The following is a 20,448-nucleotide window of genomic DNA, read 5'->3' on the forward strand; positions in this document are numbered from 1 at the left end:
CATACAGGCTTCTACCCCCAGCACGTCTTCCCTCCCGCAAGAGCAGGCTGAGGGGCTGAGAAAGTGTAGCTCACTTTATTCCAAATCTGTAAAACCAAATCAGCTCACTCAGTTGACTCACTCCAGTGGAAAGAGATAAGAATGGGCATATGGATTCTAAACCAAAATCCCAATCTGCCAGTCAGCTGATCACCCAGGGGAGACAGTGATTTTCAGGCCTCTACTGGGCTGCAGGGCCTCATGCTGGAAAGCTTCCCTTCCCAGACTCCTCACCCTACCTCCTGCAGGTTAGGGCTGGGGCCTGCCTTCCCGCCATACAGAACCAACAATGTGGAGCTTGGAAGTGGGGAATACAGACCAATAGGAGCACTTAACCTGTGCTTCAACCTCTTTTCATTCCTTGTTCTCTGGGGTGGATTAGCTGGGGCAAAGGAAGGCCTAGAATTGAGAAGGTATAATCCACCAGCCCTGAGAAGTGAGTTCTAGATCAGAAATTCACAAACTACAATTGTCCTTGTTATAACCCCATGGTAGGCAGAATAATGCTGCCCCACCAACCCCTAAAGACTTCTGTATCCTAACCTGTGAGTATGTTGTCTTATATGGCAAAAGGGCCTTTGGAAATGTGTTTAAGCCAAGTATCTTGAGATAGGGAGATTATCCTGGATTATCCAAGTGGGCTGGACATAATCCCAAGGCATTGTAAAGAGGAGATGGGAGGGTCAGAATTGCAGAGGGAGTGTGATTGTGGTCGAAGAGTTGAGACAAAAAGTGAGAAAAATAGGAGGGAGGTATTGATGTGAAGATGCTAAAGCTGCAGGCCTTGAAATGGAGAGAAGGACCACAAACCAAGGACTTCAGGTGGCCTCTAGAAGCTAGAAAGGCAAGACAATGGGCTCTCTCCTAGAGCTTCCAGAAGGAACACAGCCCTGCTGACACCCTGATTTTAGAATTCCTGGCCTCCAGAACTGTAAAGTAATAAATTTGTGCTCTTTTATTTTATTTTATTTATTTTTTGAGAGAAGGTCTCACTACCATGCTCAAGTTGGAGTGCAATGGTATGACCACAGCTCACTGCAGCCTCAACCTCCCAGGATCAAGTGATCCTCCCACCTCAGCCTCCCAAGTAGCTGGAACCACTGGTGTATGCCACCATGCCTGGCTAATCTTTAAATTTTTTTTAGTAGAGTTGGAGTTGTGCCATGTTGCCCTGGCTAGTTTTGAACTCCTGGGCTCAAAGTATCCTCCTGACTCGGCTTCCCAAAGTGCTGGGATTACAGGTGTGAGTCACCTCGCCCTGTCAAATTTGTATTGTTTTAAGCCACTAAATATGAGGTAATTTGTTAGAGCAGCTGTGGCTGGCTGAGAGACTCCACCCACTGACACATCTGTATCTGATTGAGGGTTGGGAGGGAATCCTTTGACCTTTTCATTAAACTCTACAAGGAGGTCTATCATGTTGTTGTCAGACTCACTTGCAATGATCAGAAAGTCTTCTGGTAAAATAAAATAGCCACTGCAGTGACCCCCGTGGCTCCCAGATTCCCAAATGGCCAACCATTTGAGATCCAGAACCACTTGATATTCACCTGAGGGCTCAACTACCGTTTGACCTTCCAGGTCCTATCAAAGAGGATCTTTAATTTAAATTAAAAATAACTCTTACTTTTCTTATTATCAAATTAATACAGGCAAAGACATCAGAAAATGCAGACAAGCAAAAAGAAAAAAACATCATTAACAACAGACAACACTCCAGCTCACTGAGATAATCACTAACACCATCATTATCTTTCCAGCACTTTAAAAATAACTCTAGTCCGGGTGCAGTGGCTTGCGCCTGTAATCCCAGCACTTTGGGAGGCCGAGGCGGGCAGATCACCAGGTCAGGGGTTCGAGACCAGCCTGGCCAACATAGTGAAACCCTGTCTCTACTAAAAATACAAAAAAATTAGTCGGGCATGGTGGTGTGCGCCTGTAATCCCAGCTACTGGGGAGGCTGAGGCAGAAGAATCTCATGAACTCTGGAGGCGGAAGTTGCAGTGAGCCGAGATGACGCCGTTGCACTCCCATCCGGGTGACAGTACAAGACTTCGTCTCAAAAACAAACAAACAACAACAAAATTAATTATTCAAACACTATGCGGTACTTTAACATTTTTTATGTATCATGAATATCTCTAGTTGCAATATTCGTCTGCAACTCTAGTTGTCATAGTGTGATCTGGGGCTGCTAGGGAGGGGTCCTAAGACATTTTCAGGGGGTTGTGAGCTCAAAACTATTTTAATTTTAATTCTAAGGCATTATTTGACTTTTTCTCTCTCATTCTCTCTACTAGAGAGACTACATAATACTAAGTAGAGACTACATAATACATGATACTGCAACAGTTTGAATACAGAAGCAGATATAAAAACAGTGGCTATTAAGTTTGATATTAAAGGCAATAGCAAAAATGTAAAACCACGCTGTTCTTCCTACTGTTTTAAAATATATACTTACTTTTCATAAAATATTTGTTACCATATAATGGGTTTATTTTTAAATGAAATAATGAATATGTAAAAATTGTTTTAATTTTGAAAGTATTAACAGATGTAGCACACATATACAAAACCTCTTTGGCATGCTCCATAATTTTCAAGAGTGTAAAGGGATTCCGAGACCAAAAAGTTTGAGAACCTCTGATCTGCAGTATCATTTTTTAATGGCTGAATTAGTGCCTAATTCACTTAACTAGTATGTAATGCCAAGAATAAGAATCTTATCCTTAAATTTGGGTATACCCTTAATCATTTCTCCAGGATAATTTTCAGGGATGATTTTTAAAACCTATATTTATTGTACAAAAGTGGGCTAGTATCAGTAATGCAATCCACCCCTCAGCCAGTCAGCTGTTTTCATTCTTTCTGTTTCCTTCCAATCAACAAAGTGGGGTGGTAGGCATTTACGACTTACTAGCTTATATAAGGGTTTGACACTAGGTCATTATTTCCAAGGGAAGGTGCCCCGCGGACGGTCTAGTCTAGTGCGCTCTAACTTAATCACCCTGGCATCTTCTTTAAAAAGCAAATTCTGGCCGGGCACTATGGTTCACACCTGTCATCCCAACGATTTAGGAGGCCGTGGTGAGTGGATCGCTTGAACCCCGAAATTTGAAACCAGCTTGGGAAACATAGCGAGACCCCATGTCTACAAAAAAATAAAATACTAGCCGGGCGTGGTGGTGCACGCCTGTAGAGGCTGAGGCGGGAGGATTACTTGAGCCTGGGAGGTGGAGGCTGCAGCGAGCCCTGATGTCGTCACTGCCCTCCAACCTGGTGAGACCTTATCTCAAAAGAAATAAAAAAAAAAAAAAAAAAAAAGAAGCAACCCAGAGTTGTGGGAAAGAACTGAGTGTCATTCTCAATGTTTTTAACCTACGTGCTAACCGCGCACCTAGACTGCGCGACCTCCACGCCCGGATCCGCGGCGCCCCCTCCTCTCGAGTCCGGATGCAGAGCTCAGCGCCAGCCCGGCAAGTTTTAACGCATTGGTGAACGAAGTTCCGAAAGCTTTATCCTCGGAGATCCGTATTCAGTAGGTCTGAGGTAGATCTAGGAAACGCGCATTTTATACAAATTCTACCTCTGACGGCAAACGACAAGGGTTCACATGCCAGCTCTCCTCGGCGACGCGCTAGGCTACTCAGCGCCCCGCTCGGCCTCGCATCCCTAGAACCCGGCCATGGCCGCTTCCTTACAGGGCGGCTGTGAGGAGTGCTGAGGAATTTTACTACACGGCATATCCTCAGCTTAGTGGCTGGCGCATCACAAGGCTTTAATCGTGAGTCGCTGTTGATCTTAACACTGCAACTGAGGGGCCCGGAGAACGGGCCTGACAGGAGGGTCTGTCGGAACCTGAGGGACTGGGGATCCCGGTGCGGAGAAGCGCGAAGGGACATCGCGCTGGGCAGCCAGGGTGGGTGCGCCTGGGGGCGTGGCCTCCGGGGGACAGCGGGCGGCAGATCGCGGTGGAGGCGTGGCACGAGGGAGGGGCGAAACCGGGGGCGCGGGGGGCGGGGCTGTGGGCGGGGCGGGGCTGTGGGCGGGGCGGGGAGGGGACAGGGCTGTGGGAGGGGCGGGGGAGTGGGCGGGGCCGAGATGGGGGCGTGCGCGCTGACAGGAGCGCCGCGGGAGTGAGAGACGCCTCCTGGCGGGAGCTGGCGGCTGTGGACCCCAGCGGGGGCGGAGGGGAAGAGGGGAGCTGGGGCTGGGAGCCAGGAGTCGGGAGGAGGGCGGCGGGCGGGCCTGTCTCTTTAAGGTGCCCGAGGCTCGCGGGCGCTGCGCGGAGGGGACGGCGGAGGCGCGGCCTGGCCTCGCACTCAAAGCCGCCGCAGCGCGCTCCGGGCTCGGCCGACCCGGCGGAGATCTCGGGGTGGGCGACTTCGCGGGACCGCGGCGCACGGTAAGCGGCAGCGGCTGGGGGATTGTGCAGCCTCTTGGCCGGGAAGGGGCCGGGCGCCGAGCTCCGCCCTCTCGAGGCCCGGGGCCGCGGCGAGCTTCGCGGGGGCCGGGAGAAGCCTGGGCCCGGCTGCGCGGAGGACAGAGTGGGGGTGCTGGGCGCGGGCGCACAGGCCGGACGCCTGGAGCCGGCAGCATCTCTGCGCCTCCTCGGTCCAGACCATCTCTGGGCCGGCCCGCGTCCTCCGCAGCCCGCGTCGGCCGAGCCGGGGTGGGAGTGGTTGCGGGTGCCGGGTCCCCCGCGCCGCCGCCGGCCTCTGCCTCGCGGGGCGTCCGGCGCCTTCGGGGCCCTGGCACCGCTCCACAGAGGCTCTGCTCTGCCCTGGTTGCTGTCAGTGCCATCTCCCTTAACGAGAAACTGGGCGTGATGTATGCGAAACATTTTTGATACGTGATGGTTTCTAACTCCTCAGGAAAAGATAAGTCCTTTAATTCTGTTACCTGATTTGGACATGGCCGTAGTTACTTGAATACTTTTTCCAGTGAAATCTGGGGAGTAAGATGAATTTGTGGAACATTTCATAAGACAACAGTAAAAGTTGGGGGAGGGAGAAAATCCCAGTTTTCGTGGTTGTAGGATGAAAACTAGTTCCACGACAATTAGTTTCCATATAACCTTATTTGGCCCCTGCGTATATGTACTGGTTGCTCCAGAAACCATCCTATTTGGTATGCGGCGTTAAATACATGAGGAAATTAGGTTACTAAAGCTCTTTAGGGAGTGCTTTGTGAGCCTCAGTAATGATCACCAGGGCTTTCTCTTTCAAAATTGACTCATACCAGGCCCAAAGCCCTTTATACTTTTCACTCTTTTATTGTTTTTCCTTTAATGTACTTTGTAACACTTAGAATAAAAGTTTAGAGTAATCATAAATGCCCCCATAAACTCACTATTTATCCCTCTTATGTCAGTAGTCATTTATTTTAATTTATTATGTTTGATAGGGAGGTGTTTTAACCTGAAGAAATTATATCTTCCCGTATTTAAAGTTTAATAACTATGTATACTGTTTGGCTCCTGTCAAACTGTATTTGTGCTAGTCTTTTTTCCTTCTTCTTTTTGAACTATAGTATCTTCTTAGTAACTCTGAAGAATGCATGATACTAATAGAATTAAAAGAATATCTTGGCCGGCCGCTGTGGCTCACCCCTGTAGTCCCAGCACTTTGGGAGGCCGAGGCGGGTGGATCACCTGAGGTCAGGAGTTTGAGACCAGCCTGGCCAATATGGTGAAACCCCGTCTCTACTAAAAATACAAAAATTAGCTGCGCGTGGTAATAGGCGCCTGTGATCCCAGCTACTCAGGAGGCTGAGACAGGAGAATCGCATGAACCTGGGAGGCGGAGGTTGCAGTGAGCAGAGATTGCGCTACTGCACTCCAGCATGGGCAACGGAGAGAGACTCCGTCTCAGAAAACAAAAACAAAAAAATATCTTCACAGTCTAATAATTACCCAGACTTCTTAATGCAATTAATAATTTACACTGCCTTTTGTTATTTGCTCAATTATTTAAGAAGTGACTCTGTGGACTACTTCTTGCTTTGAGCTGCTCTATTCTGTCTAAACCCTAGAATAATTTCCATTTAAAATTTTGTTTTGATTCTAAGAATGAAAATTAAATATCTTAAAATTATAATACAATATTAATAGTTTTATATGGTCTTAAAGTTGAATAATGGAGCTAAAACTAAAGTTGAATAGTAGCAGTGCAGTATTGAAACTAGCTATTTGCCTGATGTATTCTCAGGTTACTGAGGGTTTAGATATACTCACTCTACTTTCATAGTCACCATTTCTGGATAGTCTGAGGAACTGTAGTGTTCTAGGTCCTCGAAGATTGCTATGAAGCCATTATTATATAAAATTACTGTTTATTTTTAAATGTTTATATAATCTTTCATTGAGAATGATCTTTAAATGATCACTCAAAAGTTTTTTGAAGACCAGGCATGGTGGTATTGTCTGTAGTCTCAGATAACTGGGAGGCTGAGGTGGGAGAATCATTTGAACCCAGGAATTGAAGGCTGCAGTGAGCTGTGATCGCACCACTGTACTTCAGCCTGGGCAACAGAGCAAGACTCTAAAAAAGAAAGAAAAAGTCTATTGACACAAACAATGAGTCTTAGTTTATGTTTTGTTTTTCATTTCTGTATTTGTTTTTACCCTAGCACTTGCCTTTGAATTAAAGTTATGTTTGTTTGTTTGTTTGTTTAGCTTCCTGGGAGTTACTGATCATCTTCTTTGAAGAAACATGAAGTTACACTATGTTGCTGTGCTTACTCTAGCCATCCTGATGTTCCTGACATGGCTTCCAGCATCACTGAGCTGTAACAAAGCACTCTGTGCTAGTGATGTGAGCAAATGCCTTATTCAGGTAGGACTAAGAGTACTTTTATTAATAATTGAACTATATTGTAGAGCAGAAACATTATGTTTATATACAGATATAGGGTATGAGTGTTGGGTCAGGGCCTCAGGTACTGAATCATGACCCACAGGTCTGGATTTTTACCCTCACAGCAATCATATATGTAGCAAGGTTAGATTCAAGAAGTTCAATACTGAGTATAATATCCTGTTGTATAAACATGTCATTACAAGGTGATGAGCACTCTATTCAGATGATTTAAGGGGTTCCCTTGTGTAATCTAATTAACATAGCAAAGATGTTCAATGACTGTATTTAGAAAAAAAATTAGCTGATCAAATAATAAATTGTTACCCTAAGTACGATGTATTAGTTTTCTATTGCTATGTAACAAATTACCCCAAAACATAGCAACTTAGTGCAATAAACATGTATTATTTCATGCAGTTTCTGAGGGCCTGGAATCTGGGAGCAGTTTAGCCAGGGGACTCTGGCTCAGGGTCTCCCACAATGTTGCAGGCAAGTCGTTGGCTGGGATTGGACAATCTGTTTCCAAGATACTTCGCAGTTATATCTTTTCCAATCATCAAGGCAGGCCTCTTAATGTAGCCACCACGGTCATTTTTCTGGGGAGAAAAGTAAGAGTAAGTGATGCAGCTCAGTTACCAGGCTGGTATTGAACTCCTGATTAGCTTCCCTTCTAGTTGCTGGCTGTGCACTCAGAAATTCAGTAACCACACACATTAGCATTCTATGTAAAGTGTGAGTCAGCTAACATGACTGTAACCCTCACTCGAGACTAACTGTGTGTATGTGCTGGAGTGACAGTTGTTTTTATACATCAGAAACATTTTGTGCTTATTTCTGACATTTTGGTCCTTCGCGCTAATAGTTGGAATTTTATTTGCCCCCGTTTCATACTCTGATAACCCTAACTTTGCATTTCAAACCAAAACATTGAACTAGGGAAGTCTGTTTGTTGTTCAGTTTTCAACTTTCTTGCTGTGGACATTTTCAGGTATAAAAGGAGAAGAATATAATGAACCATCCATGAGTAGTTACTGCAGTCATTACCTCACAGCTACTCTTGTTTCATCTATACCCTCCTTCACTATCCACTCCCAGCTCTGTTTTAATTTCAAGCAAATCCCTTGATACTGTTTTGTTGATAATTCTAATATGTATCTCTAAAAGAGAACTCTTTACCAACATAGCTATTAGAGCAACTGTACAGTTTAAAAATTAACACTAATTCTTTAATCACCTAATTTTGTATGTGGAAATCTTAATAAGGCACGCCTGCTTAGGCTTGTGTTGGCTGGAAATTTTGTGTCTGCACATGAAGCCCAGTTTTGTGCTATGGTCAGATGAGGAGTCTGTGGTATCTCCCAGGTTGTTTCAATGTAGCTTCATTATTCATTATTCAAAATAAAGTCTCATAACATTTGCTATATTCATGTTTAGATGGAGATTCTCTTTAATTCCAAATTATATTCTTTACTCTTCAACTCTATAACTTGCATTAGTTCAAGTAATTAAAAATTGTACTTTGGCCAGGCACAGTGGCTCATGCCTCGTAATCCCAGCACTTTGAGAGATTGAGGCAAGAGGATCGCTTGAGCCCAGGAGTTTCAGACCAGCCTGGGAATCACAGTGAGACCCTGTCTCTACAACAAATGATCTTTAAAAATTAGCTGGGCATGTTCATGTACGCCTGTAGTCTCAGCTACTTGGGAGGCTGAGGCAGGAGGATCATTTGAGCCCAGGAGGTTGAGGCTGCGGTGAGCTATGAATGTCCCACTGCACTGAAGCCTGGTGATAGAGCAAGACCTTGTCTCAAAAAAAAGAAAAAAAAGTGTACTTTATTTAAAATACCTTGCTTTTAAAGGGAGTATTTAAAAGAGAAAGCTTTTGGTTAATATGGGTAGATACTTGCAAAGGTTTTTTGTTTGTTTGACTCTTTAAAATTTTTTTGGCTCTATTACAGCTTACTACAGCCTTGACCTCCCAGGCTCCAGCGATCCTCCCATCTCAGCCTCTGGAGTAGCTAGGACTGCGGGCACGTGGCACCATGCCTGGCTGATTTATTTTCTATTTTTGGTAGAGACGGGGTTTTGCCATGTTGCCAATGCTAGTCTCAAACTTCTGAGCTCAAGCGATCTGCCACCTCAGCCTCCCAAGTGCTGGGATTACAGGTGTGAGCCACCATGCCTGGCCAGTTAAAAAAATTTTAAAAATTACAATTACAAAAATTAGCCAGGCATGGCAGCCCATGCTTGTAATCCGAACTACTTGGGAGGCTGAGACAGGAGAATCACTTGAACCCAGGAGGCAGAGGTTGCAGTGAGCTGAGGTCGCGCCACTGTACTCCCACCTGGGCAACAGAGCAAGACTGTGTCTCAAAAAAAAATTATAAGACTTAAACAAAATACTTCAAAATGTAAAGAGTGCTATATCAGTGTAAAAAAACCGGAAAAGCAAATGGAGCTCCACCTAACGCAAATGGTGATTCTAGTAAACAAAATAAGCTAGGATACATATTCAGTCACAAATTCATGGATGCTGACATTTCTGAGATTCCTGTTCCTTCAGAGCCAGGAAACATCAAACTTTTTTCTGGAGTAGCAGATAAACTTTCCTGGTGGATGACAGACTACTTGGGGTTAGAAAAGATCTAGGGCTCAAATATTGAGAATTTTCCTGTTTGTTTATTCACAAACATTTATTGAGTGTTGAAATGAAATGTGATTAGTTCCACTCTTCACCTGGTTTTGTGGACTCCCAAACTCTAGCAGATTATTTCACGTTCTGAGCTTTAGTTTCCGTGTGTTCCTCTTTCTATGGCTGTGTGGCAAACCACCCCAAAAACCGGTGGGTGGAAACAACATTTATTTTGCTCACGAATTTGCATTCTGAGCAGGGCTCTGTGGAAGAGTTCATCTCTGTTCCATGTGGCATTAGCAGGGCGGCTAGTGGTGGGAGTGGAAGTATCTGAAACAGCACTATAGACAGAGCTTTCTGCGATGATGGAAAAGATCTACGTCTACCCTGTGCAATGCAGTAGAATCTAGCCGTACGTGGCTACCAAGTACTTGAAATGTGACTAGTATGACTGAAAATCTGATTTTAAATTTAATTCAATTTTAATTTCATTAACTGCATAGCTGCATATGACTAGTGGCCACTGTATTGGACATTGAAAATCTGAAGGCTCACTGATAAAGTCTAAAACCTGGGCTAGGAAGATTCTTTGGGTATACGTCTTTTCCTGACTTCTCCTCCCCTTCTTCCCTTCTCTATCCCCATCTCCCTCCCTCTCTCCCTTTCACTCTGTCTGTGTGTGTATGTGTGTGTTTCTGTGGTCCTGATATATGATCTCTGCTGCGGGTCCACTTGGATTTAAGTGGAGGGAACATAGGCCCCACCTCTGTTGGAGGAGTGACAGTGTCATGTTGTAAGCTGAACATGTGGATGGGATAGAATGGTGTGGCCATCTGTGGAAAATATACTCTGCCACATTTAAACTGTAAAGTGAGTTGACTGGCTAGGTGAGCTCAAAATTTTCTTCTAGTTCTAGGCAGTTTTAAAGAAAGAAACCAACTAGTATGTGTCAAATGTTCTCTTTTTTTCATCAGAGTAATAAATTATTAAATTATTAGGATACATGGTGAAAAAATGAATCCCTTGATCTAATTCTCCTTACTCATTCTATTACCCTGGGAAAAACACTTTTAATCTAACTGCTTATATTTTTACTTCTGTTAGTAATTTTTAACCATGTGCCTAAATAATATGCTTGTACTACTATTTCTTGATTTATCAGTTTTAGATGTTATATATCTAAAATTGCCTTTCTGCTGTAACAGATAAGGTCATAGCTCATCATGTTCTTCTTCCCACTCCTGCGCTGACACACTTGTATCACAGTTTTGAGTTTATCTCTTGTTTATTTTTTCAATTTCTTCAGTATATTTAAGGTTTTCTATTCTGTTCTATCGACTGGAGATATTATCTCTTTATTCCTGATGTAAGTGGAGAATATTAATAGTCTCCTTCTTTCCTTTTAAAGTTTATTTTATTATTATTATTAGCAATGAGACAGACTATAAGTGAGTTTTAAGAACAGTGCATTTCTTTAGGGAATCGAAGAGAGGGTTTGTTTGGGCTCCAGTCTTGGGAGATCATGTGAATCTACCATGATTAACATCATAGAAAGCAGAGAAATCAGTTTTTTCCCTTGCATTTATGAGTACTGCCCTCAAAATTTTCTACTTTTGGCATTCTGATGGGCTACTTTTGGAATTCTGATGGGCTGCATCAAAATCTGTGGCGAATGGAGTGTTACCTGTACTTTTACTTTTATATTGTCAAGGTTGATAATATCTGTATTCTGAGAGGCTGCATAGTATAATGGTTAAGAGCATGAACTCTGGAACCAGGCTATCTGAATTTGGATCCAGTTCTGCCATTTACTGGTTGTATGACCTTGGGCAAGTTAGTTAATCTCTCAATGCCTCAATTTCCTCATCTATAAAGTAGGGATAATAACCATACTGTGCGAGTATTGTGAGGATTAGGTATAAAGTATTTAGAGCAATGCCTGGCCCGTGAGTGCACTATCGGTAATTACTAACCTTATTTCTCTGTTTTGTAACTGTATTTGAATCTTCTATGCTTTATTTACAGGTATATTCTGAAACTGACAATAAACCATGTTTATGTTATAATGATTATATATTGTTGACTGTTGACTGTATAGTCACATAGGTACTATGATTATATTTCCCTTCTTGAATGATTTTTTTCTTTAGTTTCTAATTATCTTTCTTCACCTTGTGTCATCAATCATTAACACCTTATATTGTTTTAAGTATTTAATGTATTTTTCCTCCCAAATGGAGCCTTCAGTCTTGATGTTTCCATACTTAACGGATTGCAATCTAGGTCTGATGCAAGCTGTCTTATGGTGACTTTCCATCATTACTTTCCCAAGTTGGTTCCACTGTTTCTTGGATTTCATAACTTGTTGTTTTTAACAGTAACTCTCATTTTGTCCCAACATGCCCTCAGGTAACTTCCTAAGAAAGCTTGTGTGGGAAGTAAGCTTTCTGGGTCCTGCATATCTTGAAAATGTATTTATTCTCACTTTTTACCTGACTGATGGTTTGCCTGAATACAGAATTCTATGTTAAATTCTTTTCCCTCAGAACTTTGGAGACATTTCTCTATTATCTAATAGTATTCCATATTGCCAATAAGAAGTCCGATGCCAGTCCATTTCTTTTTTTTTTTTTTTTTTTTTTTTTTTGAGACGGAGTCTTGCTCTGTCGGCCAGGCTGGAGTGCAGTGGCCGGATCTCAGCTCACTGCAAGCTCCGCCTCCCGGGTTCATGCCATTCTCCTGCCTCAGCCTCCCGAGTAGCTGGGACTACAGGTGTCCACCACCTCGCCCGGCTAGTTTTTTTTTGTATTTTTAGTGGAGACGGGGTTTCACCGTATTAGCCAGGATGGTCTCGATCTCCTGACCTCGTGATCCGCCCATCTCAGCCTCCCAAAGTGCTGGGATTACAGGCTTGAGCCACCGCGCCCGGCCCATTTCTTATTCTCTGTAGGTAACTTTGTTATATCTTCTCTCTGGAAACTTTTGGTATCATCTCATTAGCCTTGGTATTACGGAATTTAAACTGTTGAGTCTAGTGTTGGTCTTTTCATTCATTGCGTTTGGTATCTTGTGAGTCTTTTGGGGATCAGTTTTGAGCCAAAGACTAGGAAATGCCTTGTGTTATGTGTATATGTGTATGTGTATATATATATCTATATATATATATATCCCTTGACCTAACATACATACATATATAATATATATGTTTTTATGTAATATATATTTTTATATAATATATAATTATATATAATGTCCTCCTTTCTTTCTGGAACTCTTATCTAAGATGGATTCTCTGTTAGATCTTTTTTTAAAAAGTTTTATTGAGATATATGATTCACATATTACAAAATTTACCCATTTAGGGGTACAATTCAGTGGTTTTGGCATATCGACAGACTTGTGCAACCATCACCACAATCTAATTTTAGAACATTTTCATTACCTTAGAAGGAAACTCCATGCCCTTTAGAAGTCATTGCCTATTCTCTCTCCCCGCAAACCCGAGGCAGTTTACTTTCCCTCTACATGCTTGTTCTGGATGTTTAATATGAATGGATTCATACACTGTCTTTTGTGTCTGACTTCTTTCATTGAGCATAATGTTTTCATGGTTCCTGTGTGTGGTAACATATTCAGTATTTCATTCTTTGCTCAAATAATATTCCACCGAATGGGCATACCACATTTTATTTATCCATTTATTGGTTGGTAGATATTTGAGTTATTTGTATTTTTGGCTATGGTAGATAATACTGCTATGAATATTCAAGTTTTAGTGTGTGGATGTATCTTTGTTTTTTAAGGGACAAACTATGTTACACAGATTTGTTTGCACCACAGGCAGTGGTGCAATCATTGTTCACTGTAACCTCGAACACCTGGGCTCAAACGATCCTCTCACCTTGGCCTCCCAAGTAGCTAGGACTACAGGTGTGTGCCACCATACCTGGCTAATTAAAAAAATAGAAAATTTGTGTGGAGACAGGATCTCATTATGTTGCCCAGCTTGGTCTTGAACTCTTGTCCTCCAGTGATCCTCCTGCCTTGGCCCTACAAAGTTCTGGGGTTACAGGTGTCAGCTGCTACAGACAGCCCTGGATGTATCTCTTAATTTGTCTTTCGTATATACCTAGTACTGGAATTGCTGGGCCATATGGCAACTCTGTGTTTAACATTTTGAGGAACTGCTGAAGTGTTTTCTAAAGTGGCTGCACTGTTTTTACATTCCCATCAGCTGTGTATGAGGGTTCTAATTTCCCTATAGCCTCACCAACACTTGTCTTTCCTTTTTATTGTAGCACCTTTGTGGAGTGGTTATGATTTGCATTTCCCTAATAGCTAATGATGTTGAGCATCTTTTCATGTGCTCTGTGTGTGTGTGTGTGTGTGTGTATTTTTTTTTTTTTTTTTGAGACAGGATCTTGCTCTGTCACCCAGACTGGAGTGCAGTGGTGCAATCCCGGCTCACTGCAACCTCAACCTCCTGGACTCAAGCAATCCTCCCACCTCAGCCTCCCAAGTAGCTGGGACTATAGGCATGCACCACCATGTCTGGTTAGCTCATTGTGTATCTTTGGGGAAATACCTATTGAAAACCAGTGCTCTTTTTTGTGTGTGTTTGTTTTAGACAAGAATCTCGCTCTGTTGCCCAGGCTGGAGTGCAGTTGCTCTATCATAGCTCACTGCAGCCTTGAACTCCTGGGCTAACACGATCCTCCTGCCTCAGCCTCCTGAGTAGCTGGGACTACAGGTATGTGCCATCACACTTGGCTAATTTTTAAAATTTTTAAATTATTTATAAGGATGGGGGTCTCACTATATTGCCCAGGCTGGTCTTGAACTCTTGGTCTCAGGTAATCGTCCTGCCTTGGCCTCTCAAAGCACTGGAATTGCAGGTGTGAGCCACCACGCCTAACCCAGAACCTATGCTCATTTTAAAATTGGCTTGTCTTTTTATTGTTGAGTTGTAAGAATTCTTTATATATTCTGGGTTCAAGTCCCTTGTCAGATACATGATTTGCAAATATTTTCTCTCATTCTGTGGGTTGTCTTTTCAACTATTATGTATCATTTGTATCATAAAAGTTTTACATTTTAATGACATCCGATGTTTCTGTTTTATTTTTTTGTTACTTGTGCTTTTGGTGTTGTATCTAAGAAACCATTACCTAAGCCAAAGTCATAAATATTTACTTGTCTATTTTCCTCTAAGAATTTTGTAGTTTTAGGCCAGGTGTGGTGGCATGTACCTGTAATCCCAGCACTTTGGGAGGTGGAGGTGGGAAGATCACTTTAGCCCAGGAGTTCAAGCCTGCAGTGAAGCAGGGATCCAACTTTATTATTTTGTGTGTGGATATCTACTTGTCCCAGCACCATTTCTCCCCCACTGAATTATAGCGCCACCCTTGTTCAAAACCATTTGACCATAAATGGTTTATTTATGGACTGTTAGTTCTATTCTATTGGTTTCTATCTCTATTTTTATGTTTGTACCACATTGTCTTGATTACATAGTTTTGTAGTATGTTTTGAAATTAGGAAGTCTAAGTTCAACTTTGTTCTTTTCCAAGATTGCTTAGGCTCTTCTGGGTCCCTTACATTTTCATGTGAATTTTAAATCTACTTGTCAATTTCTGCAATAAAGCCAGCTGGGATTTTAAAAATATGTAGACTTTATTTTTTGGAAAAGTTTTAGGTTTACGGAAAAATTGAGCAGAGAGTATAAAAGGTTCCCATATACCCATTCCCCCTACATGTCCACAGTTTCTTCTGTTATTAACATCTTGCATCAGTGTGGTATACTGTTACTATTGATGAACCAATATTGATATGGTATTATTAACTAAAATCTATACTTTGCATTAGCATTAACTCTGTATTTTACCTTTTTATGGGTTTTGACAAATGTATAATGTCTTGTGTCTACCATTACAGCCTCATTCAGAATAGTTTCATTGCTCTAAAAATCCCCATAAGCTAACCTATTCATCCCTCCCTACCTCCTGCCAGTCCCCTAGCATCCACGGATCTTTTCTACTGTCTCTATAGTTTTGCCTTTTCCACAGTGACATATAGTTGGAATCATACAGAATGTAGCCTTTTAAAGGGGGCTTCTTTCACTTAGGAGTATACATTTAAGTTTCCTTTATGTCTTTTCATGGCTTGATAATGCATTTCTTTTTATCACTTATTGTTGCCTAATAATATCCCACTGTATGAATGTACTCACTGATTAATATTTCACTCACTGATTAGTATGGATGTACCAGAGTTCGTTTATCCATTCACTTATTGAAGGACATCTTGATTGCTTCTAAGATTTAGTGTCTATGAATAAAGCTTAGCCAGGCATGGTGGTTCAGGCCTGTAATCCCACTGCTTTAGGAGGCCAAGGCAGGAGGGTCCCTTGAGGCTGGGAATTCAAGATCATAGTGAGATCCCCATCTCTACCAAAAAAAGCCATCTGGAGTGGTGGCGTGCACCTGTAGTCCTAGCTACCTGGGAGGCCATGGTAGGAGGATGGCTTGAGCCCATGAGTTCAAGACTACAGTAGGTTATAATCACACTGCTGCACTCCAGCCTGGATAACCAAGTGAGACCCTGTCCCTATAAAATAACATAAAGCTGCCATAACCATCCATGTGCAGGTTTTGTGTGGGCCTAAGTTTTCACTTCATTTGGCTAAATACTAAGGAGTGCAATTGCAGCTTTGTAGGGTAGGACTATGTTTAGTTTTGTAAGAAATTGCCACTGTCTTTCAAAGTGGCTGTACCATTTTGCATTCCTACCAGCAGTGAATGAGAGTTGCTATTGCTCCACATCCTCACCAGCATTTGGTGTTTTCAGTGTTTTGGATTTTCACCATCTAAATAGGTATATAGTGGTATCACATTATTTTAATTTGCAATTCTCTAATGACATATGATGGGGAGCATCTTATACTTATTTGCCATTTGTATACCTTTTTTGGTGAGGTGTCTGTTAAGAATCTCTGGCCCATTTTTTTAATTGGGTTGTTTACTTTTTTTATTGTTGAGATCTCTGTATGTATGTTTTGTATAGCAGTCCTTTATCAGAAAAGTCTTTTGCAGATATTTTCTCCTGGTCTATGACTTGTCATCTGATTCTTTGGAGAATATTTTTTTGCAGAGCAGAAGTTTAAAATTTCTATAAAGTCCAGCTTATCATTTATTTCTTTCATGAATTGTGGCTTTGGTATTGCCAGCTAAGATTTAATAGGGATTGCACTGAATCTGTAGATCAATTTGGGGAGTACTGTGTTGCCATCTTAGCAGTATTATGTCTTTGTTTCATGAACATGTATGCCTTTCCTTTTATTTGGATTTTCTTTCATTCAACAATATTTTCTAGTTTTCTGTGTATGTATTACATTTCTTTTGTTAAACTTGTTCATAAGTATTTTATTCTTTTTGATGCTATTGTTAGTGGAATTGTTCTCTTAATTTCATTTTTGGATTGTTCATTGCTTGTATATAGTGTATTAGCTCTTTTCTATCCCATCATACCTTCTTACTCTATATTCTGGGAAATTTCCTGACTTTACCTTTGGACTCTTTCTATTTAATTTTTTTTTTTTTTTTTTTTTTTTTTTTTTTTTTTTGAGATGGAGTCTCGCTCTGTCGCCCAGACTGGAGTGCAGTGGCGCGATCTCGGCTCACTGCAAGCTCCGCCTCCCGGGTTCACGCCATTCTCCTGCCTCAGCCTCCGGAGTAGCTGGGACTACAGGCGCCCGCCACCACGCCCGGCTAATTTCTTTTTGTATTTTTAGTAGAGACGGGGTTTCACCGTGTTAGCCAGGATGGTCTCGATCTCCTGACCTCGTGATCCTCCCGCCTCGGCCTCCCAAAGTGCTGGGATTACAGGCTTGAGCCACCGCGCCCAGCCTGAATTGTTTAATTTTAGCAATAACTTTTACATTTCAATAGCTCTTATTTATTGCTTGTTAATTTTTCCTATTAACATTATTTACTTGTTTTGGATGCATTATTTTCTTCAATGTCTTGGAGGATACTTATTGGAAGTTTTTTTTGCTGGTGGAGGAGGTCTCTTTTGAGATCTTTTTTTCTTTTATGTCTTTATGTGTCAGGATTTCTTCAAATGTATAGCATTCTTTGGTTGTCCATATATAGTTAAGAATGAGGCAATAAAACCTGGTTGGGAGATCCATGTGTTTAGATAGGACTTACAGACTGGACTTAGAGCAGAGAACACTTGGAGATAGGGAAGGCCTTGATGTTGGAATGTGTTCTCTGCTCTGAGGCTAATCATCTTTCTGAAGAGAGTTGTTGGTTATTTGTTTATTTCGATTGGCTGATTTTCTTGTTGTGATTGGAGGTGAGTAGATGGTCAGTAGATGGTCAGTAGATGTCTAGTTCTTGTCTTTTTGGTCTATTGTGTGAGTAGCCTAACTGATCTGATAGAAACCTGAACTTGAACATCCTCTTTTTATCCCTGTTCTCTTTAGTTGAAGAATGGTTTGGCTCTTGGTATTTCATGTGCCAGTGATTGTTAACTGGGGCCCTGGACCTCTTAAGGGAGATCCCCCAGATTGTATTCAGGAGATCCCCAGGATTATATTCAAAACTGCCTGTGCATCGTTTTCTGGGGAGAAGGTCCACAGCTATCAAGAGGTTCTCACAGCAGTTGGTGAACCCGAAAAGGTTAAACATTGTTGGGGCTTTGCTTTCCATTCCAACATACTGAGTTATGAAATTCCACTTTCATATTAGCAAAGTACAAGGCACATTGACATTTTAGATAATGAGAGCTGCTTTTCTCCTTAAACTTGCAGAAGATGTACAGAAATGAATACAATAAGGTGGAAGATAAGTACTTTAAGAAAGACAAAGATGCAATGCTATAAAAGTTTATAAAAAGATATTACTTTCCTTGTAGACGGAATTTAGATTTCTTTTTGTTAAATTGGTTTCGTTTGAACAACATTTGTAATGTTGAACTGATGTACTATGAGGATAAATTAGAACATTTGTTTATATTGCATCCTCTGCACTTATAACTAAGTATGAAAATTTTTCCCTGGAAGCTGTTATGTAAATATTTTTTACCAGCATGGTTGCAAAGCAGTACAGTCATTCTTGCCACTCCTACAAGTTGCTGTGCCTAAGGGTGGTCCCTATGTAAATATTTATTTTGTGCTTCTAACAGGAAAGAAATCTAACTTTAAACATCAAGAAAGTAAAACTGTCATCTTGGTGTACTTCCGTGCTCATATAATGAGGGGTTTAGCTATCCTGTTTCAGGAAAAAATAAATTTGGTAATATGGGATTTTCCTTTAAGAAGATCTTTACTACTTTCCCCTGCTGCTTTTGTGAAAATAATTTTTAAAATTTGGATCAATATTATGCTATATCCTAGAAATCTCAAGTCCCATTTTGTATCAAGAGTGGAAAAACCCTATATTAACTTGTGAGTACTTTGGCTAATATTTATGATAGTTTGTAGGATGATATAAACATTGTATTTCATGAGAATATTCAACATTGGGTTCAGAGATAATTAATGTATCATTTTAGTACTTTGTTATCTGAACATTTATTTCGCACTTTTATGTGCTAAATTGACAATCTGCTTTTTTATTCTAAAAATTGATTTAGTTATTAAATAAATCTTAAGTTTTCTGAAATAAGTTGGAATTTTAAAATAGTTTACTTCTCATTAATAATTCCAGCTTTTAAAAGTATATTTTGTCTTAAGTTAAAAATATCAGTAGTTCAGATAAGTTTAGGGCTTCCTTAATTCAGTAAATTAAAGAATTAACTTTCTCTTCTTTTTTTATCAGTGCAAATTAGATTCTACTTTAGTCTCTTGCTATAGTTATCTTGATTTGTTAGTGTACTAGTAATATTTTGGTTTGCAATGTAAAATGTTTTCTTTTCTCTCTTGTGAACATTATTTTCCTAAATTGTTTCTTTCCTCTTCATCCCATTTTCCTGCTCTTAAAAGTTGTGGTGCTATGGCTGGACGCGGTGGCTCATGCCTGTAATCCCAGTACTTTGGTGGCTGGACGCGATGGCTCATGCCTGTAATCCCAGTACTTTGGGAGGCTGAAGTGGGCGAGTCACAAGGTCAGGAGTTCGAGAACAACCTGACCAAGATGGTGAAACCCCGTCTCTACTAAAAATACAAAAATTAGCCGAGCATGGTGGCACACACCTGTAATCCCAGCTACTCAGGAGGCTGAGGCAGGACAATCGCTTGAACCCAGGAGGCGGAGTTTGCAGTGAGCTGAGATCGCACCACTGCACTCCAGCCTGAGCAACAGAGTGAGACTCCATCTCAAAAAAAAAAAAAAAAAAAAAAGTTGTGGCACTAACCTATTTTTGTCCTGTTTTGCTTCAGTTAACACCACGTGAAAATCTCTGAAATTAATGTTCAAAGGTAATGAATTAGGCCTGATATAATTTAAAGGAAGAATAAATCATTGTTCCCCTCCAAATGTTTAATACAGTTATAGTAGCTGCTGATATATAAATGGAGATTAAAATTTATTTTCACTGGTTGTTTCACCTGTTGCATTGTTAAAACAAAACGAGGATTTCATTGGGACACACGGACATTTTCACACATACATAAGTAGGAAAAATTGTAAAATAACCCCCCCATTTACACATTACTCAGCCTCAACAGTGATCAACATGTGGTCAGTCTCTGTACCTACTCCCAACTCACTCCAGCTGGATTCTTTTAAAGAAGTTCATTAGGGCACTTGTACAGTAAGTAGGATTAGCATCTAAATTTTTGTTACTAGGTTTATGTGAGAAAGAGGCACTAGGCACTATTTGATATATTTTGATAATTGATATATATATTTGAACTTGTATGCTGACTTATTTAGCCAAAAATAAGTACTCTTTTCAGTACTGATTCATTTAA

General features: G+C 41.2%; 1 protein-coding gene across 4 annotated transcripts in view; it reads left to right on the forward strand.

Annotated features, from left to right (window-relative positions):
• The first annotated feature begins 4,289 nt into the window (after window positions 1–4,289).
• The window catches only part of LOC105478883 (twisted gastrulation BMP signaling modulator 1), a 113,988-nt gene continuing 97,829 nt past the window's right edge, over window positions 4,290–20,448 (forward strand). For 3 of the 4 annotated variants that reach the window (XM_071085682.1, XM_071085683.1, XM_071085684.1), the window contains exons 1-2: window positions 4,291–4,447; window positions 6,719–6,878. In XM_071085682.1, the coding sequence (XP_070941783.1) occupies window positions 6,756–6,878 (123 nt within the window). In that variant the 5' untranslated portion in view covers window positions 4,291–4,447; window positions 6,719–6,755. Of the gene's footprint in view, window positions 4,448–6,718; window positions 6,879–20,448 lie in introns of all 4 variants that reach the window. The other variant, XM_071085685.1, reaches the window with a different exon arrangement.

The sequence above is a fragment of the Macaca nemestrina genome, chromosome 19 (genome assembly GCF_043159975.1).
Source record: "Macaca nemestrina isolate mMacNem1 chromosome 19, mMacNem.hap1, whole genome shotgun sequence".
Taxonomy (NCBI): domain Eukaryota; kingdom Metazoa; phylum Chordata; class Mammalia; order Primates; family Cercopithecidae; genus Macaca; species Macaca nemestrina.